At 35.9% G+C, this 17,524-nt stretch overlaps 1 protein-coding gene across 4 annotated transcripts in view; it reads right to left on the bottom strand.

Moving 5' to 3' along the window:
- Nucleotides 1-17,524, bottom strand: part of stat5a (signal transducer and activator of transcription 5a) — an 86,220-nt gene that overhangs the window by 16,844 nt on the left and 51,852 nt on the right. For all 4 annotated transcript variants that reach the window (XM_051889625.1, XM_051889624.1, XM_051889628.1 and 1 more), the window contains 7 exons: nucleotides 8,398-8,532; nucleotides 8,145-8,301; nucleotides 6,914-7,003; nucleotides 4,873-5,047; nucleotides 4,508-4,638; nucleotides 3,118-3,269; nucleotides 2,582-2,737 (listed from right to left, as the gene is read on the bottom strand). In XM_051889625.1, coding sequence (XP_051745585.1) covers nucleotides 2,582-2,737; nucleotides 3,118-3,269; nucleotides 4,508-4,638; nucleotides 4,873-5,047; nucleotides 6,914-7,003; nucleotides 8,145-8,301; nucleotides 8,398-8,525 — 989 coding nt within the window. In that variant the 5' untranslated portion in view covers nucleotides 8,526-8,532. The remainder of the gene's footprint in view (nucleotides 1-2,581; nucleotides 2,738-3,117; nucleotides 3,270-4,507; nucleotides 4,639-4,872; nucleotides 5,048-6,913; nucleotides 7,004-8,144; nucleotides 8,302-8,397; nucleotides 8,533-17,524) is intronic.

Here is a 17,524-nt window from a genome sequence, read left to right as displayed (position 1 = left end):
AAAAAAAAAAAAATATATATATATATATATATATATATTTATATATATATATTATAGATTGTAATAATATTGCACACTGTTGCTGTTTTTACTGTATTTTGATCAAGTAAATGCAGCCTTGGTGAGCATAAGAGACTTCCTTCAAAAACATTAAACAATCTTAAAGAATATTAAAATATGTGCATACCTTTTTCAATTAATAGTCTAGTAAAGAGAGGACATGGAATGATGAGGAGAAGAGGGGGGAACTGGATCGGGAAATGTCACAAGCGGGATTCAAACTAATGTCACCCATATGAGCATTTTTGCTGCATTCCATTCAAATTAAAAAGTCTGAAATTAAATTTGGAAAAGTGCAATAGAACATTATTTAGAAACTTGTGGGGAAACCCACAAGACGCAGGTGTATGATGAATATGATGGAACCCTTTTAAACAAATAAAATACATAATGGTTCATAAATTGTTTATTTTATTTAGGAACAATAAATAAATACATTTATTATTATTTTTTTTTAAAAAATGAAAAGTTTTAAGCGTAAGGTTAAGATTAGTCAGTAGTCATTTGCACAAGTGCCACTGAGCAATATCAGAGCATGTGCACTACTCACCAGGCCGCATCTCCGACTAGTTTGTGGTAATTCAAATTGGATTCATTTTGAAATGTGGTTATGGTTTGCATGTTAGATAGCTACACAGCCATTTTGTCGCACTTGATGGAGATCCATTCAGACATCGATGGTTTTTAAAAGCACAGTTCCCATTAAGCTCAGTTGACTCAATGACTGCTTGACCTGAGGCACCAAATACACACACATGAATGAACCCCCACATTCATCCCCTGTGGTAGGTGTGAACACTGACAGCATGAAACATTACGAGGAAGAGAGTGAAGGGGAGCAGAAGTTTGCAGACATCCTTAGTGTGCCTCAAAAGTGACGACTGAATGTCTCTGACAAACGGCCTCTGTTGATTTCTCACAGATTCACATAACCACATGCAGGGTGAGTAATACATAAAGACTCATTAATTTGGCACTGAGATGTTCATCTTATGATTTCATAAAATGTGAGAATGAACGATGTGAATGGATAGTTCACCCGAAAGGAAAATTGCGTCATCGTGTACTCACCCCCATGCCATTGCAAACCCATATTAAGAAATAATGTACGGAACCAAAATACTGATACTGATACACATGTGTTGTCTATCTTTCCCTCTGGAAGAGAAAAGGACTGGGGATTTCGAGCTTCAAAAAGGATGCAAAAGCATGATAAAAGTATCATAAAGTGGTACATATGACTTGGCTGCTGAAAATTCAGTGTAAAATATAATAAAACAGAAAACACTTATTTTTCCAAGGTGCATAAATGATGGTTCATTATAGAAGTAGCAATGACCAATTCATTAATGAATCATGTCTTTTGAGTCAGATCTTTTCAATGAATGAGTTGATCCAGATCACTTAATGATACTTCTCCTATGAACTTTCATGAACTAGGGGAGATATTTTCTATGAATAATGATTTCTGTCTGTTTCACACGAAAAGCTACTGTACTGTATGGCTTCAGAAAACTTATAGCTCATGAATTTTCTGGACCACTTTGATACGTTTATAATGCTTTTGTATTCTTTCTGATGCCCATTTATTGTCATTTCATTGAAAAAGTGACCAGCACATTTTGTGTTACATGTATGAAAGAAAGTCATATGGTTTGAAATGGCTAGATTATTTATTAAAGGGTTAGTTCACCCAAAAATGAAATTTCTGTCATTTATTACTCACCCTCATGTCATTCCAAACCCGTAAGACCTTCGTTCATCTTCAGAACCAAAATTAAGATATTTTTAATGAAATCCGAGAGGTTTCTGAAGCATGCATAGGCAGCAACTGAGCCAATACTGAGCCGGCGTTCTGACGTAGAACCTGGAAGCGCTGAACTGTCTATATAACGTAAACAACATCAGAGACTGACACGGAAGAGAAGCAATTGTTGAATAAAGTCGTTATTTTTATTCTCGCCACTTCATAACATTAAGGTTGAACCACTGTACACAAGTGGACTATTTTAACAATGTCTTTGCTACCTTTCTGAACCTTGAAAGATGCAATGACGTTGCTGCCTTTGTGTGGTTCAGATACCTCTCGGATTTCATCAAAAATAGTTTAATTTGTGTTCTGAAGATGAACGAAGGTCTTACAGGTGTGGAACGACATGAGGGTGGGTAATTAATGACAGAAATTTCATTTTTGGGTGAACTAACCCTTTAAGAACCCTTTCATTTTTAGCTACTTAGACTTGTAGGGCTCTATACTTAGTGGAAAAAATACACACACACATATAGAAAACTGGAAGAAAGCTTATGTATGTCTTTGAATATGGTGCAATGTCGTCATGGCAGCTAATATGATGCCTTCAAATGCATTGTGAAGACAACACTAAAACTGTAGCAACGCCTAGAAAGAGTGCATCTAATAAAAATGCATGATGTTGATTACAGTGAGGATATTGGTTGTGTTGCTCCACTTTACAATCACTTAAGCTTAACTGCACTGCTGCTCTCTCTCTCACACACACACCTGGTGACTAAAGCTGAGATGATGTCCGTGATGGTGCTGTTGAGTTCGGTCAGCAGCTCTTCGATGGGGCCAGGAATGGGCAGCTGCTGTCTCAGATGCTCCGCCCTCCGGATCTGCTGACGATTCTGCCAAATGGTTTCCGCTAGCTTCTCACACCTGTGCACAAGCACACACACAAGCAGAAATGCGTAACGAAAGCATAAATTAAAGATCTGTTGTGTGAACAAGTTGTGTATGTGTAATGTAAACACAAATGTTTTGTGCAAAAGCACATGCCTCTGATTATTTACATAACTGTCTTAGTATTATATGTGTATAGTGTGGGCAAATTTGCCCCCAGAAGTTAGCTAAATTTTTTCCCATTCATTGTGAGCCTCTGGTATGAATGTATGGTTTGCTTTGTATTTTCTTTTTCTTTTTTCTTCGCTTTCTGTTTTGTTCAGCACTTTGGTCAGTCATGTTTATGTCATGATATATATATATATATACACACACACACATTATTTGATACGTCCTTAGTAAACGTGTGTGCGCACCATGACTGTAGTATGTCCAGTCCTCCCTCAGGCGGTCCACCGTTGCCAGCCAGCTGCTGACGTCTCTTCCACTGAATCAACTCATCGTCAAGAATCACCGTCTGCTGTTTCCGTAGCAATGCCAGTGTCTTCTGGTGTTTCTCTGCCAAGCCCTGAGAACACACACACACACACAAGCTCATATGACACACGAACAGATGTGAACTGTACTCATGTAAATAACAACGGCCCTCAAGTTTAGTACTGTACTTGAAAACGAATGGGTAACATGAAATGAAAGTGTTACTTTCATTTTAAAGAAGACATATAATGGAAAACAGTATCTTTTGAAATTAATGTGTTCCGTGTTCCTCATTTTACCCGAAAAGAGGTTAGCTAATCAAAACAGAGTTCATTTACATATAACGAATGGGTAACATGAAATGAAAGTGTTACTTTCATTTTAAAGAAGACATATAATGGAAAACAGTATCTTTTGAAATGAATGTGTACCTCATTTTACCCGAAAAGAGGTTAGCTAATCAAAACAGAGTTCATTTACATATACGGTGCCGTTCAAAAGTTTGGGATCGGTAAGATTTTTTATGTTTTTAAAAGTTTCTTCTGCTCACCAAGGCTGCATTTATTTGATAAAAACAAAAAACAAAAACAGTAATATTGTGAAACATTATTACAATTTCTTTCACTCTCATTACCCACAACTGATGTGCCCTTGAGCAAGGCACCTAACCCCCAATCACTCCCTGGGAGCCGCAGCAAAAATGGCTGCCCACTGCTCCGGGTGTGTGTTCACAACTCACTGCTGTGTTTGCACTTGGATGGGTGAAATGCAGAGCACTTCACTTTCACTTTCATTCATTCAATTTAAAGTAACTGTTTTCTTTACTCCAGTCTTCAGTGTCACATGATCCTTCAGAAATCATTCTTAATATGATGATTTGATGCTCAGGAAACATTTCTGATTATTATCAATGTTGAAAACATTTGTGTACAATTACTATTTTTTTAACTGTTTTCAACATTGATAATAATAGGAAATGTTTCTTGAGCAGCAAATCACCATGTAAGAATGATTTCTGAATTATCATGTGACACTGAAGACTGGAGTAATGATGCTGAAAATTCAGCTTTGATCACAGGAATAAATTTCATTTTGATATATATTAAACTAGAAAGTAGTTATTTTAATTTGTAATAATATTTATTAATTTCTTAAAAAAAAAAAAAAAAAAAAAACTTTCTGACCCCAAATTTTTGAACAGTAGTGTATAATGCTATAAATGTTTAAGACATGTCTCTTCAAAGCATGTGCTATGAATGTTACAGTTTGAGTGTTGTGTTATGCTAATTCTATGCACACTATTCATCTCGAGCGTGTGTGTGTGAGTACCAGTCTGTATTTCTGCAGGGTGTTGGCCTCTCGGGTCAGCCAGGCCTCTACAGTGGCTCTCTTGCTGAGCAGGCTGGGCTCTCGTAGCTGTCGGTCTGCTGGTGGCAGCGTGGCCAGACTTGATAACTGAGCTGCACAAAACAGAGAGGAAGATTTAGTCCACAAACATAATCTTTGAAAAGAAAAAAATGAATGATAAAATAGTCTGTGTATATGACTGTATGGTTATGTGTTTGTATGTCCTGTAGCTCAGCAGAGCAGAGCATGGTGCTAGCAATGGCAAAGTTTGATTGTCAGGGAATACATGAACTAATGAAAAGTATACTTTGCCCCATGTATAAATGTAAATGTGTGTGGACGTATACCCTGTATTCTGAGGCTCTCCTGGTATTGTATAATGAAGTACTCCTGGTTATGCTGTAGTTTTCTGAGGTCGTTCTCTGTGTCCTGAGTCAATATTCTGAGCTCCTCAAATGCCTGGTTTATCTGATGGTACTTCTGCGACATGCTGTCCATCAACCCGCCCACCGGTGAGCTTGACTGCCAATCACAGACACACATGAGTGACAACCATGGTTCAATGTTCAGTTTCACTAAAATTACAATCTGAATATTTCAGAAAAGAATGGAAATATGATATCATTATTAATAAAGTACTTTTTTTATTTTGTTTTTAATTTTTAGCTTTGATAAACTAGCAAGATGAAGAAAGATTGGGGTTTGTAGGTTCTTTTTATCAACGGTTCTTCTACTAAAATCCCACAAACCAAAGTTTCAATATGTACTGTAAGTCATTTTCATCTCTGGCCCATTGTATATGAATAACAGGTTATTCCTCTATGCCCACGTAAGACTGGGTGCACATGTATGTGTGATTAAGCAAACTAAATATTGTTTGTGTAGTGCATACATGGTATCTGAACATAAATGTTATGCATTGAGTGGATGTACAGTACAGGTGTAAGAAAATAAGGTATGAGTGGGCATTTTTTTAATGTGTATGTGAGCTTCTAGAGTTACTGATATCGTCTTTGTTTATGACTTTATTGGATGTTAGTTCAGTTAATAAAATCTAAAATTTCCTCTTTTACTCTCATAAAACTGAGCACTCACTTGGCAGGTATCATGAATTTGTGCGTAGTGTGTATATATTTAGCTATGCATGTTCATCTACGCATGCACAAAGCAAACACACAAATTTTATTTTTGAAGATTGTAAAAGTCAGTCATGTACAACAGCCCTGTTTATTACCCATAATGCTTTTTAGAGTTGATTGAACTCACTGAACTCAATGCCCTTGATTTAAACCAAGAACACAACATACTGTAGTTCTCTCTTTTTATAAAGAGATAAAGAGATGGTACAAACTGTTTTTAATGGTTTGTTCAAATGAAGTGTTTATAAATCAGTCAAACATAGAGAGAACTCTGGGGGTAAAATTATGAGGTCTGTAAAATGTTGGAATCATATGCAATGGAACAATTCGCACATCTGGGTTACCACACATATTGACCAATGAAATTCTGTGATTTTTCCACGACATTTCCAGTCTTCATGATTAATATTATACATTTTTTAAAAAATCTAATCTATAGACATTATTTTATAGACATCTCGGGGCAGTTTTCAGTTTTCATGTTGGGTATCAATTCTTGGAATTAAATGATTTATTAATAACTTTTACATTAATCTGTGTAACAAAAAGACAATATATAGACTACTGTTCAAAAGTTTTAGAACAATAATTTTAAAGAAATTATTACTTTTATTCAGAAAGGATGCATTAAATTGATTAAAAAAATGACAGTAAAATCTTTTATATTGTTACAAAAAATCTATTTCAAATAAATCCTGTTCTTTTGAACTTTCTATTCATTAAAGAATCCTGAAAAAATGTTCCACTCAATATAAAGCAGAGCAACAGTTTTCAACATTGATAAGAATAAATATTTCTTGAGCACCAAATCATCATATTAGAATGATTTCTGAAGGATCATGTGACTCTGAAGACTGGGGTAATGATGCTGAAAATACAGCTTTGCATCACAGGAATAAATTACATTTTAAAATATATTCAAATATAAAACAGTTGTTTTAAATTGTAATTATATTTCATAATATTACTGTTTTTACTGTATTTTGTATTAAATAAATGCAGCATTGCTGAGCACAAGAGACTTGTTATCTAATCATTTTAGATTTCCAGGGCTAGAAATCAAAATTTTTCCATGACTGTGGAAACCCCATATATAACTCATTTGAAAAACATAATGACAAACAGCAGAATTTAACCAGAAAAACATTTCACTTCTAAAAATGAACACACATACAAATTAATTTCAAATCAAGCATTATTACAAATGAACTATGCTAATGAAGCGACTGCCTACTCTGTGTCCACTCACATTAGTCGCCTCTCTGACGAGTCTTTGCTCCGTGTACAGGATGTGTTTGATGCATCTCACCAGCTCCAGGGGACAGCGGTCATATGTGCTCTGAAAACACATCCAGAATCAGAATTAGAGGAAAACACACACACACACACACACACACACACACACACACACACACACACACACACACACACACACACACCTCCACCTACTCTGTCATGTTTTACTTTAAAGGGCTAGTTCACCCAAAAATGAAAATAATGTCATTTATTACTCATGTCGTTCCAGACCCGTAAGACCTTCGTTCATCTTCGGAACACAAACTAAGATATTTTTGTTGAAATCCGATGGCTCAGTGAGACCTCCATAGCCAGCAATGACATTTCCTCTCTCAAGATCCATTAATGTACTAAAAACATATTTAAATCAGTTCCTGTGAGTACAGTGGTTCAATATTAATATTATAAAGCGACGAGAATATTTTTGGTGGGCCAAAAAAACAAAATAACGACTTATATAGTGATGGCCGATTTCAAAACACTGCTTCAGGAAGCTTCGCAGCGTTATGAATCAGCGTGTCGAATTATGATTTGGATCGCATGTCAAACCGCCAAACTGCTGAAATCACGTGACTTTGGCGCTCCGAACCACTGATTCGACAGGCTGATTCATAACGCTCCGAAGCTTCAGGAAGCAGTGTTTTGAAATCTTAATATTAATGTTAATATTAATATTGAACCACTGTACTTACATGAACTGATTTATATGTTTTTAGTACATTAATGGATCTTGAGAGAGGAAATGTCATTGCTGGCTATGGAGGCCTCACTGAGCCATCGGATTTCAACAAAAATATCTTAATTTGTGTTCTGAAGATTAACGAAGGTCTTACGGGTATGGAACGGCATGAGGGAGAGTAATTAATGACAGAATTTTGTCTGTAATTGATAATTGATTATTATCATGCACTCTATGTCAACAACTGTCTCATTAAGTTTTTATTTCTCTATCCATATTCTCTATTTTTATTTCTCTTAGAATATTTTAAGAGAAACATCTCAAATAATCGTTTCATGGAGATTTCATGGTCTGCGTATGTCTGTTTCAGTGTGTGAGTACAAACATTTATACGGGAGCTTTTGAATATGTGTGAAAATCAAAACTCTGATCTGTTTATCAGGCAATCACTTTATTTTAACTCATCCTTCCTGAACTGTACTTGCAAACAAAGAACTAGCCGAACCTTCAGCTGTGAAGCATAATGTCCTAATTTGATCTTGAGTAAGAAGCCATCCTCTCCCACTTGATGCTCTGCTTTCTTCTGTAGTTCCTGGATCAGGCTGTCCAATAAACGTTTGGCTTTAATTTCCTCTTGAGGGTTCTCTAAATCTATCGCATCCCTGACAGAGGACACACAGACACAGTTTGATATATTAAAAAAAAAAGACAAAATGGTAGTTGCAGTTCAAATTAGCTCAAATTAGCTCTTCACATACCAGGGTTGTCCCTCGATCCACTGGGACAGGTAGTGTCGCACCTCTATGGGGAAGTGTTGCCCGTAGAGAGACTGCATCTGGTGCAGAGCATCTCCCTGCAGCTGCTGGGCCTGGATCCACACTGCCATTTTCACTCTGACAGAGAAACAGTGGGACATCAGTGTCAGGTACAGTACAAGAAACAGGTGAGAGTTGGGGAACATGAGAAATGCTGAAAAAGGTTAACAGGGAAAACCAAAGAGATGCTCACATTACCATGAACATGTTTATGTCACATTTCACACCGAAATCAAAATAAAAAAATTAAGTACTTTTTGGATTGTATATATATATATATATATATATATATATATATTGTGACATTATTATAATGATAATTAAGCAACCCCTCACCAACCAATTTGTCATTAATGCTTAAAATTATTATTAGATTTTTATATTATAATAAAAACATTTTTCTATATTGTTTTTATATTTTATTATATTTTACATATAATATATTTTTTATATCGCGATCTATCACAAATTTTATCGCACATGATTTGGCAAAGGCTGCGATTATTACTGAGGGCGCTCTCACACAGAAACTCCAAATATGCTCTGCCGCAGAAATAACACGCGCCATTCCAGGGAATTCCTATGGACGTCATTCTATCGCTGCAGCAATGTTATTAATAAGGAAGCATTTAAAAGGAATAGCCTGAGGTGAGTGACGCCAATAAACTGAAGCCCGTTCTATGACACATCCTATGATATTAATCAGATAACTTAGATACATAATATAGACGTAACATTACAACTTGTATCGGCACAAAAGGATGCAAATGCCAGTGAACTTTAAGTTACGCGCTATAGCGAGAGTGAGAGAGAGAGAGAGCGAGCTTGCGCCGTGATGCGCTTTCACGACAGCGCGCTGAATAACCGGTAGGGACAGAATTTACTGTAGATTTCTATAAAGTTCTCATTATAATGCCATGTTTATGGCAGATCTGTGCTTTATTTTAATCACATTATTAAGTGATTCCATAAATCGCCTGCGCATTTTCGAAGCCATGCGAATTATGCCACTGAACAAAATATGACGAAAAATGCACTGCTGCCTTATTATAACAATAGTATTTTTATTTTTTTTAAAGAAACATCTAAAAGCAATATGACCGTCTCAAATAACTCAGTCAATATCGGGCATTGCATTTGAGCATGAAACTAAACACTGATATGCAGCACATTCAGCATCTTAATAAATGTTAATATCCCAACGCCCAACGCATCCTATATTAGATTAATCAGATGTAGCTATTACAACTTTCATCTGCAAAAGGTTTGCGAATGCAAACGTGAGTTTGACCGAAAGTGTAACTCCGATTGTGCTTTAAAAAGTGTCACTAATATTTCAGCATTATTTTGGATTTAATTTGCACTTTCTGATCAACCAAAATGTTATTTTACAGTATGAAAATCACTGATGATTATTGCTAAATTAATTATGAATAGAATTTAAAGGATATTTTCAGCACAAGATAAAAGCTTGGCGCTGCACAGCTTGCACTGAACTGTATTTTCATCTATCTTGTCAAAGTGAAACTAGACATCACTACGTGACTTCTAGGCCATTCTCTCTCTCTTCTCATGTCTTTTGACGCATGCTGTGGAAAGCTAAACAATCAGAGCTCAGGGCGCCGCCCAAAGTGCTGCTGTAACCAATCAGGAGAAAAAATAAAAAATACATTTCGATCATTGTTTACATGATCGATTGTCGCTGTCACGGTCGAGTACTCGAGTACTTGGTCGCTGTTGCACATCCCTATAATAAACACATGACTGCCTTATTCTGTGTAAGAAGCCACATCATCTCACAGAAGGACGCTCAACTGTCGTTATGAAGTGAGTTTGGAGTACAAACATGTTAATAAATGTTGTCTTTTGTTGGACAAGATGTTAATAAATGCTTCTCATGCCTGGAAAGATGTTTGATGCGTGTTGCTTTTTCAAATGTACATTATAAGCGACTCAAACTCGCAGTGCTTTCAGATGGATCAGCATTTGAAGCCATACTTCATTAACAATCTGAGCATAAAAAAAATAATAATCGCAGCCTTTGAGATTTCATAATCGCACTAAGAATGTTATTTTTCAGGTTGTGTAATAAATCGCACAGCCCTACCAAAAACATCTTATTTGTATATTGTGGGATTTGTGATGTTACATGGGAAAATACATTCGGATATGACAGAGCAAGTCATCAACGAATAGTCATACATCATCTCACCATAGGTCCTGGCGTTCATTTGCTGTGAGAAAACGCTATAAATGATCTGCCGCCTGCAGCATCCTCACATGCCATATAGCCTACTAGCTGGGAATCCTTTTTTCTGTTTACAGACGTGACATAATGACGCAAAGACGAACGGCTGCATCCACGAATTTCCCACGGAAACCCACCAGTACCACTTGAATTATAAAACATTATTACAAGCTTACCGTTGTAAATCGGGCTAAGGTAAGGAGATAGATTTGAACACTGGCTGGTTATGTACATGCTCAAAAATTGATTTTGGATAATTTTTAACCAAAAAAAAAAAGTTACAGACTGCAGCTTTAAAATGTATTTATTCCTGTAATGGTAAAGCTGATTTTGTGTGTGTGTGTGTGTGTGTGTGTGTGTGTGTGTGTGTGTGTGAATAATTATAAATTAAAAAAAAAATAAAAAATTATAAAAAAAAAAGCTCATATGTACAAAATCCAGATCCATTGTCATAATGAGAGTGTGACATAAAATGTGAGATTAATTGTAATAAAAATAAAATGCCAATTCAAAAAAAAAAAAAAGCTCCACCCATTTTACTAATTGTGACATGATCAACATGTTGAAGCCTAGGCAGTGACGATTAGGTCATGATTCTAACACTGACAGGAACATGTTTGATGGAAAACATTTTAAGGGGAAAACTCTTGAAGTTTCACAGTTTAACTTTCTCTACACATTTAATGCATGTGTTGTGTCAACAAAGACAGTTTGCTGCCAAGAAGAAAGCATGAAGAGGAAGGAAATGAATGTTAAAATGAATCTTGTGCCATCCTCAGATAGACACAGACACACTAAGATGCCCATACTCACTAATTTATACTTCTTTATATTTAAAGTACCACAAAAAAAACAAAAAACAAAAACAAAAAAAAAAACAGGGAAAATAAGAAAGCTTCACTGAGCATTAAGTGAGAGATGAGAGGAACAAAAAACTGAGAAGCAAAGAGAAAGAATATGCTATTTGATAAAGTACTATAATATTAACATGATTATTAATCTTCATAAATTGGTTCATATATTGGTTGACCACCAGTCATTTGTGTGTGTGCAGAAGTGCTGGCTTGTCTCTGTGTTAATATAATTTGTTTACGCCATCAATATAACATCCCCGCATGACTTGCTTGTGTTTCAAATACAGGCACTGAATAAAACATCAAATTCTGTGCGCATAAACACACTCAAAACTACATATTCAACCATCCCTCCTGGCAGGGTCATCTGATGAGTCCGCTGACAGTTTTATGGTGATGACTGCACAGGCTGAAAACAACCAGTGATGTTAGACTGAAGCATAATTCGTTAAAGGGGACATATTTTACACTTCAGTAGCATTTTATTTTTTCCGCTAAAGTTCACATGTGTGTTTGTGTATATATATATATATATATATATACACACACACACACACACACACACACACACATGGCTGTAAATAAAGTAATTTTCAATAGAAATTCACAAGATTAATATCAAAATAAAATATAAAATATAAGAAGATCAATAATCATAATTATTTAATTATTAATAATCATACATAATTAATAACAAAATAAATTAGAAATCTATATTAATCTATAATAATCTATATTAATCTATAAATATGTGTTCATTTGATCAGATTACATTTTTAAATAAATTTATTTTGAGTTTAATCCTGATTATTAATCTTGGTTATTTCATTCGGGTTATGAATTATTAATGCCCATTAATTATGCAATTATTGTGAGTGTTAACCTTGATATAATTAGTAATATAATCTAGATTTTAATCATCTTAATATTAATATTAGATTTTAATAATCTTATTTAATTAATAAAAATTACTAATTAAATAAGTATTGTGTTTTTATTGATGTTTATCTAATTTTTTTTGAAAAAAGTGAAAATGAAACTGTAATCGTATCAAAATTGGTTGGGTCTTTGGACTTCAGTTTGAAAACCCCTGCTCGGAAATCGCTGTGGTAAGAAAGTGTCTTCAAAGAACATAAACGTGTAAGACAAAGCAGTAATTAAAATGAGCCATGTGAGAAACCTTTGCATTTCATTCGCTTGAGCTGTCACCTATAAGCATATGAGCTTTCACTCAAAACGGAAGAAACTTGTAAGAGAAGAGAGTTCTCCCGCCTCTTCCTGTCCCACTCGTTGTGTGTGTGTTCACATTCGCGTGAGCATGTGTGTGTTTCCAAGCAGTGCAACCACACAGACATGTACATGAATTGAAAGCTGCACACCTACACAGAGACACAAAAACCACTGATTTCCAGTCAGCTTACCACACACACGAACACTACACTTATAAAGAAGGCAGACACAAAAGCCACTCATTGCCAGTCAACTAACCACAAAGACAAACATTTGATTCCGGTTGATGTGATGGATTAAGGAGACTGATGTTTGATGTAATTTGGATGGTTGCTTCTGCTGAAATCAGGTCAGATGTCTCTCTGATCTTATGAAGCATTCTTGACCATGACAGCTTACTGTACACATTAACACTTCCTCTCACACCTGCTCTCTTCACCACTCTATCAATCCTATTGAATATTTGTTGGTTGCTGATACACTCTTAAAAACACAGGTTGCAAAAGGAGGTTTTCACAGCGAAGCCGTAGAAGAACAATTTTTGCTTCTCCCAAAGAATCTTGCAGTGAACAGTTCTTGAAATAAACTTTTTTTTCTTAGTGTGAAGAACATTTTAATAATCTAAAGCAGGGGTGTCCAATCCTGCTCCTGGAGGGCCACTGAGCTGCAAAGTTCAGCTCCAACACCAATTAAACACACCTGAACCAGCTAATCAAGGCGAACTAGAAACTTCTAGGCTAGTTGGAGCTAAATTCTGCAGGAAAGTGGTCCTCCAGGAACGAGTTTGGACACCCCTGATCTATTACACTATGAAGAACCTTTTGACAATTGAAATGTTCCATCATGGCCAGTAAAGACCCTTTATTTTAAAGGGTTAGTTCACCCAAAAATGAAATTTCTGTCATTAATTACTCACTCTCATGTCGTTCCACACCTGTAAGACCTTCGTTCATCTTCAGAACACAAATTAAGATTTTTTTGATGAAATCCAAGGGTATCTGATCCACACATAGGCAGCAACAACATTGCACCTTTTGACGTCCAGAAAGGTAGTTGAAAACATGGTTAAAATAGTCAACGTGACTGCAGTGGTTCAACTGTTGTCATATGTAGTGAACTTAGTGCAGGGTCCCTTGTTTACATCCAAATGCCGGCTCATTCACTACATATGACAACTGTTCAAATTGTTGAATAAAGTTGTTATTTTTTTTTAGTTTTTTGCGCAGAAAAAGTATTCTTGTCACTTCATAACATTATTAAACCACCGTAGTCACATTGACTATTTTAACCATGTTTTCAACTACCTTTCTGGACGTAAAAAGGTGCAATGTCGATGCTGCCTATGAGTGGTTCAGATACCTCTTGGATTTCATCAAAAATATCTTAATTTGTGTTCCGAAGATGAACGAAGGTCTTGTGGGTGTGGAACGACATGAGGGTGAGTAATTAATGACAGAATTGTCATTTTTGGGTGAACTAACCCTTTAAGAGTGTATGGATGTTGAATTGTTTCCACACATTTTAGCATTTAGATCATTATCCTCTAGCACTAACCTAAAGAGATAGCAATAGATTATGGCAAAGATTAAACCCTTTAGAGGTCTCTCTTTAGAAAAGTGCTTTCTCTTTCAGAGTACATTTCAGCGAGAGTTGCTGTGCTCAACATTAGCAGAAAATGCATAAAAAAGTTCATATTAGTATGTTTCTTGGGAAAAAGGTAGTCTTCTTCATCTTTGTCAAATTAAGCAAATTAAGTTGTTTAATTGCATTAATAACATGATGTGCAAATTAATTAAATGAATTACAATTCTTTTTCAAGTCATTATATCATTGTAAATTAATTGTAATTAAATTTATTAATAAAATCAGGCCATGTATATACAGTATTTTAGATATTTTTCTTGTAAAGTCAGGCCATGTAAATAATTTAGGTATTTTTCTTGTTGTGTATTAATTTGGAATATCAATCGATTCATCAGTTTGATTGAATTACATGTTTGTGTCACATCTGTTGCATTAAGAAGGCGATATTATTAAATAGTCTTTAAAGTCCCCATGAAATCAAAATGGAAGTTTTTTGGCTTTTAGCATGAAAATGTTAGCCTTACTGTTATCTATAAGCTAGTGTTCTCTAAAGCAATGACAAAATTTGCATTTAGAAGCATTCAAAACTTCACACATCACAATGCACTTCATCTTCTCATCAGATTTTCTGTCCAATCAAATGCTCTCTAGAATTTAAAGCGTCCCGCCCCATACATTATAGATAGACAATGAAGCTGCAGCTAAAACAGTGCACAATATAGGGGATAGGGAATGATTTAGACAGTGTAAATATGCTGTCCATTGGGGCGAATGAAATCTGGTTTCGCGTTAGTGTCACGCGAACCGCTGCAGCGCACACACAGCCTGTTCCGGTCTAGAGACACAAGAGCACAGAGCGGATCGTATGCGTGAGTCGGCGCAAAACAGAAAACAACCCATTTGAATTCTGCACAGAATGCTGTATTTTAAAGCCATATGGAGGAGATTAGTAGGAGAAACAGTTAGAGATTATGAGGAAACTGTGGCTTTACCAAACTCAACGACTCTGGCCAAGCTGTGATATAAACAAAACGCTATTGGCTATTTTAAAAAAGGGGAGGAGCTGTTCAATATGTCCCGCCCCTGTCTTCCTGTTTCGTAAACACTTTGAATAGAGCTGCGTGTCTCAAGGCACTTCAGTGGGTTTAAATAAACCAAGAAAACACGCAAGAGAAATATCTACAAGAATCACACAGCAAATCAAAGACAATAACCGCCAAAGAACTGGTATATATACACAAGGGGACTAAATGAGACACAGGTGTGACTAATGAGTAACCAAGGAAAATAACAAACAAAAAGACAAATAAACTAAAAATAATCCTCACAGAGATGCAAATTAATCACAATTAATTGGATAAATCCATGTGTGTCTGCATGTCCTTTAATCATTGTGTCACATAACGCAGTGTCGCACACAGAATGTGACCACACATGTAGTCCTAAGGTCAGAGCTTTGAGATTATAAGGACCAAATAAGGTTTTCAGTGGAGCTCTGAACATCATACATAATACATCTGAAGAAGCCATTTTACACGAAGATCCTCTTCTACACTTCTCATCTGCATTTAACTACAGTACCTTGTTCCCTTGAGGCTTAAACACAGATCAAGCTGTGATTCCATCACATTGTGAATTCTGGACTTTCTCTCCAGCTGAGAGCAGTATGTTTAAATCAACAGAAACTACCATCTCATGCTTGTTTGTTTCCACTGGGGCTCCTCAAGGAACTGTGATCCTCCCAGTGCTATTGTCCATAAGTACACATAATATGAGGAATTCAGATAAGAACGATTAAATTATAGATGATAGAAGCCAACTATGGTAGCAAGTTTTGTCGTTACTGACACAATTCAATAAAACTTGCAACCACAGTTGACTAATGATGCTTTTGGGAAAAGTACCCCAGGTAAGTTTGAGATTAATTTGAACAAACTCTGTTTTTTCGAGACTGTCCTTCTCCAAAAAACGACCCTATAGGTTGTTTTTTCAAGCACCTTATTACAACCTATCTTTACATTTTAAAGTCATGCGGCCTCTAGCTGGCGTAAAAATAATAACAGTGTCGTGTTACGTCTGTCGTCATGAAATGACGTATGACTGTCGTTACCAATCAAAATGCAATGTGTGGACTTTTTACACGGCCCCTTACCCGCCATTTGTCCTATTTCCATTTAGCAAAACTCTTTTTTAATTATTAACGACTACACCTACCTCAACCCCAAACCTACCTTTAGTGATTTATAGTGCATATACACTTTATGAGCACATGCGTTCCCTGGGATCAAACCTACGATCACATGATCGCATTGTATATTGCAACGCTCTGCCAATTGAGCTACGCGAAACCTGAAATATGACGCAGAAAAAAGGGTACAATGCATTAAAATGAAAGTGTCCTGTTGTCGATAGGGACACAACTTTAGTAAACAGTCCTATGGATCGTATTTCAGGGAAGTGACAAATGACCTATATGAGCGTATTGGTTGGAGGACATGTTGGTTTTTTCAGGCTAAAAAGGGCTAAGCAGGTATTATTCTGGGTTAGAGATCACAAACCAAAACTAGACCAATCAACTCTGAGCAAAGTGACACATATCTAATGCAATAAAGTCACTCCTCCCTCCAAATTAAAGCAGTTTATAGTGAAAAAAATTCTAGAGACAAAATTGCTTGTCTTTTGCTGCTAATTTTTATTTTATTTATATTATATGAATTAAAATTGAGAACCTATATAAATTATTATTTAAATTCAGTTGATACATGCATTTATATTTTCATTCAGCTGCCTTCTCAAACTCTTGCTGCAGCAGTAGTGTTTATTCATGACTTGTATTTACATTTATAAATTCTTGATATTCTTTATAACAATCTCTTAACCTTCAACAGAGAAGTGAATTGCAACGCCTCTCTCGCGAGAAGTGAATCAAAGTGACGTCAGAGATGGTCTTATTACTGGGAGATACAAGGGTCCTTGGCTCTACAATTGGAGTAGTGGCTAACTAGGATCACATGTCCTTGATAACCAATCACATTACAGCCTTGATGTCACTGAATTTCATTCAGAGCTGTGTGATAGTCAATCACTGTTTGCGGATACCATAGAAATGAATAAGAACCATAAACTGAATCCTACATGTCATGCAATTGTCTGT

The sequence above is a fragment of the Ctenopharyngodon idella genome, chromosome 3 (assembly GCF_019924925.1).
Source record: "Ctenopharyngodon idella isolate HZGC_01 chromosome 3, HZGC01, whole genome shotgun sequence".
NCBI lineage: Eukaryota > Metazoa > Chordata > Actinopteri > Cypriniformes > Xenocyprididae > Ctenopharyngodon > Ctenopharyngodon idella.
The sequence above is the reverse complement of the archived record's forward strand: the minus strand, read 5'-3'. Positions and strand labels throughout refer to the sequence as shown.